General features: G+C 48.1%; 1 protein-coding gene across 1 annotated transcript; it reads right to left on the reverse strand.

Moving 5' to 3' along the window:
* Positions 1-624: 624 nt before the first annotated feature.
* Positions 625-3,546, reverse strand: GPHB5 (glycoprotein hormone subunit beta 5). The gene is made up of 2 exons (XM_075152477.1): positions 3,286-3,546; positions 625-1,373 (listed from the first exon to the last, which is right to left on the reverse strand). The coding sequence occupies exons 1-2, from the start codon at positions 3,487-3,489 to the stop codon at positions 1,185-1,187; spliced, it is 393 nt and encodes a 130-aa protein (XP_075008578.1). The 5' UTR covers positions 3,490-3,546; the 3' UTR covers positions 625-1,184.
* Between the last annotated feature and the right edge of the window lie 3,444 nt (positions 3,547-6,990).

Consider the following 6,990-nt stretch of genomic DNA (forward strand, 5'->3'; position numbering starts at 1 on the left):
TGCAGCAGCTCCCAGGTGTCCCTTAGTTTGTAAATAGCGGGTCTGAGGAGGTGTGAACCATCCTTTGGCATATCTGCTCGCTTTCCTGTCCTGGGCTTGTCTCACCCATGTTGACCATGTTACTGGCCGCTCCACAGCTTTCGTGCAGGCACGTCTGACTGCCCGCCAGCTCTGTGTGCATCCCCCGAGGAGCAGGTCTCCATGGAGCTGAGCAGCACAGGGAAGTGTGGGAACACCTTCCGTAGTCCCCTCTTTCCCACCACCTCAGCCAGGGGGTCGCTGAAACCGCACCACGATCGTCATGTTTTGGCTTGGTCCCTCTAACTCTGGAAATTGTCAGGAGAGACTCCATGGGCTCTGCAGAGTCTTGCTGGTTTTACGTGAAGTCAGTTCCCCTCCTATCCCTGGACAAAAGCTGATGGGAAGATATGCACTTTTGGTTTTACAGATTTAATGTGTTTGTTTCTTTTTCGAGGAATTGTCTCTTATGAGGCAAATTTTTTTCAACATAATAGCTCCAATTAAGCAAATCACTGAAATATGTCCTTAACTGTCAAAGTCCACTGATATTAAGCAAAACACTTAATCATGAGCTTAAGTATTTTGCTGGGTCAGGGCTGAGTATGCATTCACCCTAATTTCAAGATAGCAATTTGGATACCCATTTCCATTTCATTGGCCTTAAGGCCTTTTCTTTAACTTTATTCCTGATAGACCCCAGGGTAAAAAGAACTAATGGCAGGGGCGAGGTGGCGGAAATGTCGGTAATTGCATTTACATTACTGGGAAGGAGCTAAAACCTAACATGAATAAAGAAGCTATAATGCCTTTGTGGCCTCTTTCCACCCCCCAGTGACTGTATAGTTCATGTGCACTTTGTGCATGAAGAAAGGTCACACAGTGTGAAAAGCCTGTAAGGAAAGGAAACTGCATCTTTTTTTTTTTTTCCCCAAGGGATTTGCTATTGTAAGGCTGTGTACTACGTTTTCTACAGCAATAATGCTTTGAACAGTATGAGGAGAGGGGATTAAGGCTCATCTGCCCAGAAAAGTCAATGATTAGGAACGTTACAGGGCGAGATCAAATTCTGGACTGACTTACATCCTTTGTAATGCTGGAGGCACCAGGGATATGAAGCCAGGGAAGAATTTGGCCCCTCCATGCCTGACCTGGGAAAGGAGAGCTCAGGCAGTCTCGCATTCGGTCGTTGCAGTGGAGCAGATGTCGCAGTCGCAGCGGATGGCCACCGGGTAGGTGTAGAAGGGATCCACGTTGGGGGCACACTTGGGCAGCTTCACCGTCATCATCTTGGTCTCGTTGTAGGTGCAAACACGGTGGTAAGACTCGATGTAAGGTGGTTCCAACACTGGCTTCTGTGGGGGAGAAATGCTGGCCTCAGGCAAGAAGCAAGACAAACATCTGGAGTCCTAGTTTCCTCAAGGGGATTTAGTGTAAATAAGGGAACCACTGGATCAAGGTGGAAGGGGCCATGGAAATAATTTTTAGGTTACATCCTTCAACACCTGCCTCTTGGAGCCCTGCCATGGAGGAGAGTGGGTGTATGTGCGTGTTTCTGTTTGTTTAAAGCATAAAGCTCCAATTAAAGCTGCTGAAGGAAGACAAAACCCTATCCAAAAAGCTGGTTTTCAGCAGAATACTAGTGTTTCAAGCAAATGTGCATGTTTGCCAAAAGCAGCTGCTTTCTTCCAAAAGGATTGATTTTCCATCAAAGAAAACGTGTTCTGCTGGAAACCTTTCCACAGGCACGAGCTGCCTAAGAGTAGAGGTGCATCCAGGTGCCAAATGACTGTTTTTTTCTCAGCCAGACCAGTCTTCCCAGTCAGATGGCACGTCTCACAAAGCCCAACGGATGTGCTCTGTGGGGGATGCACTCGGCACAGCCGCCAGCACAGAAATCTGCAGTTCCTCATGAGAAAAACTGCTTGGCCAGAGACCTCAGCCATCAGGAGACAATGGGAGCCTGAAGGCCCTGAAACCCACGCTCCCATGTGGTATCACGGTGGCATCGCTTACGCTGAAAAAGTTTTTCCTTGACAGGAGCACCCATTTTCCAAAGACTCCAGGAAGGGGCAACGCAAACAGGAATAGGAGCCCACTATAATCCTCTCCCTTGTGCAGATGGGAAATAGTATAAGGTAACACAGCCAGGAGACATTTTAATTTTTTCTTTCTTTTCCCCTCTGTGCTGTGTAAAGAGCCTGCCCCCGGGAACCGAGAATGGTGGCATGGAAAAGAACAGATGCAACGTTTCAACAAGAAGATATCCAGACACCCTCTCTCTTACGAACACCCCCATCCAAGTACATCGTGGTGCTTTCTAGAAGCTGTTGATCCTACGACCAGATGCATTCAGCTTAATTGATATTGCAGTATGGTAAGAGTCTGCAAGGTCTGTACTGCCAGAGGAGCTTGGGAGTAGGGGGAACCAGGTGACAAGAGGTCCCTCGAAGGAACCTTATCCCACCGGGGAAATTTGGCCACCGGTGGCCTTTCCCCTCGTCCCACCAAGGAGTGAAAGAGGGCAGTCAAAGCTGGCACACAGACCCTGGCTCCTCCTCTGCTCACTTACACAGAGCCCTTGTCTTCATGTGGACGAAATCCCTCCGGAGTCACTCGAAGCTTCCCTGAATAAATTAAACTGGGTCTGGCCCCTTGAGCCTTCCAGCGGCAGAAAGGCAAAAACGGTCAGAAACTTGTCCTCTGAAGTGCGTATAGATGTACTTATGCTCTTTCTTTCTCCCCCTGTACCCCCCCAAATCATAACTACTTCATATTTATACAGGGCTGTGACTTAAAACAGGACCAAATTAGAAACAGACATTATCTCTGGGATTTGCTTTTTGGAACAAAAAGCATCAAAAACCCATCAATTGGGAGCTCTATCTTAATCTCAAAGGAATTTTTTCCAGTAGAGTAATAAAGGCTTCCTCTCCTTAAGTGGTTAAGCTGTAAGAGGCTTTCAAATTGCGTAATAACAGTATTACATAAGTGCTTCATTAATATCATCACGTGATGTGCATCCCCCTTTGAGGCAGCGGAAAGAGGGGGGAAACAACTTAGGGCAAGGTGCTCCGCTGCCGACACTGGTGGCGAGGGGGTCGTGGAGCGGGACACAGCCCTTGCCTGTTTCGTAGACAGCTGCAAGCTATATAATGTTTGGTGGTGGGTTTTTTTTTTTTTTTAAGGGCTTTTCTCAGGGGAGGAAAGCACCAGCCAGGGATGTCGGTGCCAGCCAGCCACCCGCAGCCCCAGGCGCAGCCTCACCTCCCAGGTCTCGCAGCGTCCCCAGCACGCGTCCGTCGTCACCCGCAGCCCCTTGCAGCCGGGTTTCTTGGCCAGGAAGGTGAACTCGCGCACAGCGCAGCCGATGAAGGTGCGCAGGTCGATGGCGGAGGTCTTGAGTGCACCGCCACAGCCCACCAGCAGCAGGAGAAGCAGAGCGCCCAGGATCATGCAGTGGAGCTTCATGCTGAGGCAGAAGGGAGAGAAGCGGAGGGTTGGGAGAGCCAGCGCAGCCCAGGAGGCAAGAAGTGCAAGTGCACAGGCTCAGCTCCAGAGCTGGGACGCCCCTTCCTCCCCCCAGACCCACTGTTCCCCATCCTCATTCAGCCCAAGAGAAGATGGGCAGATGTACGAGTGAGAGGTCACCTGCTCCCAGAAGGGGAAGGTCTTAGTGAAAAAGTCTAAGAGAAAGCAGCGGCATGTAGACTTCCCCTGCAGAGCAGCGTTTGCCTGGAAGAGATAAAGCCACCCACCAGTGCCTCAGACCCACTGAAATCTCCATAGTGCAAGTTTACTTTGCAGCAAATGCCTTCCTACCACACCAGCTGGGTTGCCCTGAGCTTGCACCAGGCCAATGGTTGGGTAGGCCTTTGGTTGCTCAGTGCACACACTTCTTGTTGGCTGAAGACCCTGGCAGTACTGGCCCTGGCAGGATCAGTCTGGAAGGGCTCTGTCTGTCTTCTGTCAGTCATCCACACCTATGGGAGGTGGCAGGTTCCCTACTTTGCTGCACGGGGAGGAAGCAGCATGGCTGCAGCTCCATGCATTCAGCAGGGTTAGGTCTGCAGGTAACACCAGCATTTTGATGAGAACACTTCATCCGGGTTTTATCCCACTTACCTTTTAGAAGCCAAGTGTCCCTGAATTTGTGCTATAATCTCTTGAGAGAGATCAGCACCTCCCAAAAGTGTTACTGGAGTTGCCATTACCAACACCCTGAGTGCTGAACTTGTGCTAGTTCCCAGGGCTGCAGCCAGGGACAAATGCAACTGTTGGTTGTCCCTCCTGCACACACTGCCCTAACAGCCAGCTCAGACCCAACCAAGGCTGCTAAGCTGGTGAACGGAGCTGGTTAGGTGGAGGGGACATGGCCAAGGTGACCAGAAGAGGCTTGAACTCCTCATACCTTCCAAGCAGCCCGGCATCAGCCAAGTCCTTCTGATATTTGCTGCCTTTCTATCTCAAACCACCAGTGAAGAAAGCAACCAGCCTCTCTGGAAAACTTTCTCTGTCAAAGAAGAGAGCTGGAAAGTAGCTCTAAGCCACAAGATCCACTTTATACCTCACATGCTTGCATTGCATTTAAAAATGTCCACCTAGAAACCCCAGACTTGACATTTAACTTTGAGAAAGTCAGCTACTGCACAGGACACACAGACCTGTGTGCATTGGGCTGTGTCCTCAGCTGGATAACATTTAAGTTAAATGAGCTTGGCCTGCCTTTTGCCTGACTGATGTTTGAGTCTCTAGGCTCCTGTTAAACCAAATGCTTTAAATTTGCTAAATCAGAGTTTTAGATTAGCACATGAAGTTTGGCATACACTGGAGAAGGCATCCACTGTAGTCTCACATGTGATTAAATGAGTGTATGTTTACATATAAGCTTTAACAGAGTAAAAAAGAAAAAAAAAAGCTAAAATTCCTTATTTTTAAAAGCAGACCTTTGAGATTAAAAGAGACAAACTTCAGAACAAATTGAACATTTATTCTTTGCCACTTTAGCAAAACCTGCTGCTTTATTCATGAGCTGGAGCCATGACATGGAGCAAACACAGAAGCACACTCACCTAACTTGTTGGAGTCAGATCTCCTTTGCAGTTTTAAATTGCAGATGGTGTTTCAGGACGTCAGAGTGAGCAGGAGACCCGCACGGCAATCTTCGTCAGCTTTGTGCTCAATAGATCTCCCTAGCAGCTGCTACTGGCTTGCTTAATTGCTCAAATTTATAGAAAGGGTCTTGTCAATCAAGGCAAGACAGAGGCAGATCCTTACTTGAACTACCCAAGGCATCAAAGTCCTTGACTCTAAAGCAAGCCTCTCCTCTCCAACAGTGATTAGCTTAGAAGGTATTGTTTCATAACATCAGCCCTGAAACAAAAGGAGTATCTTGGTGAGTGAAATAATGAGCATGCACTGGGGCAAAATGGGTCTTCTTTTCGTGGTGGAATTGCAACACCTTTGTGAGGAGATTGGAGGCTGGCTCTGAAATAATCATTTCCCGCCTAATTACAAGCCCTGAGTAAACACCCTGAAGGGAGACTTTGCAAATATTTATGTGAACAAAACCCTGTATTTTTGTCAACTGCATAAGACCTTTTTTTACTCGATTGCTCTGTACAAGCAAGGGCAAGGGATGGGGGGAGGAGGTGTGAGTTTGCAAGAAAAGCAAATGTTCTCTTGACGAGCCAGGCAGCTGTCACACAGGTAAGCAGCACTGTGCAAAGGAAATTTGGAAATCGTGTCCATTGCTTTTGCCACGCAAACGCAAGTTTCAGCTATTCATAAGACAGAAAGAAGCTGAGGAACCTTGGTACGATGAAAAACTTGCTGGTCAGTGAGTTCATAAAACATGAGCAGGTGAGAGAAGCACAGCCATAAGCTCACACAGCCACCTCGGGAAAATCATCTCCCTTCCCTGCCACCGGCTCGCAGCTGGACAGTGATTTCCCAGGGCTGACTGCTCCAAAACCCAGGCACATCCAGAAAAGGCACAGTAAGTGTCACCCTCGGGGTGCTGCTGTTAAAGACAGTCACAGCAATACAACCCAACCCTGAGAATAGAAAACACGGAGGAAACCTTGATTTAAATAAACTCCGTCCTACGATGTTTTAGAGAAAAACAAAAAAATCAAAACAAAACAGCATCTGTTGATGTCCAGAAAATGCATATCTTATCAAATATGAAACAGTGATTACTGCGAGTGTGTTAATTTACCTTACAAGTATCAAATATATACTTCTGGTGGGTTGTATTCAGGCATTCTGTAGTATGAGCTACAGAAGTCAACAAATAGACATGGAGGAAATGTGACACTGAAGCATTCAGGACCAAACGAGGTGTATTACGTAGGTGCTCTCCCTTTTTCAGGGTGAATAACCCATGGCTCGAGGGTTCGTTTCCAAGGTCAGTAGCCTACATTTGGTGCAGCAGCAGGGCTCATATTCATGCTAACACCTCCTGGGAACCCACAAAGCACTTGCTGTACGTTGCTATTCAGCCTGGAGCAGTCACTGCTCGGCTGCTTTTCTTCCTACTATGTGGCCCTGCTATTTCCCTGGTCAGTAAATTACCCTGGTTACATGCACACAGGCTGGCATGTAAAAGCCTGGTTATTCACCCTCAAGATTTGCCTTTTCTGTCTAAATTAGGAAATGGTGTTTGGAAGAAGTGAAAGAGGGGAGCAATTGTCCATAGTCAAGCAAGCCTCACAGTAACATCTCGGGACATTTTGCATAACCAAGAGCCACTGCCCCCGCTTTAGAGATGACATGGCAGCAGACCTTTACCTGAGCTTACAGGATATGCTGGTGTGTACACCAGCACAACCGAATCAGACCATCATCCCAACTTTTCTCCTCCTTTCACCTTTTCCCTCCCCACAGTTACTCCTCTTAACCACGCACGTCTAACGCAGCAGGACAGGAGGTCCCTAGCAGGACTCAGGCTTTATCAGCCATGGGAAGACT

Source organism: Calonectris borealis, chromosome 5 (assembly GCF_964195595.1).
Source record: "Calonectris borealis chromosome 5, bCalBor7.hap1.2, whole genome shotgun sequence".
In the NCBI taxonomy this organism is placed as follows: domain Eukaryota; kingdom Metazoa; phylum Chordata; class Aves; order Procellariiformes; family Procellariidae; genus Calonectris; species Calonectris borealis.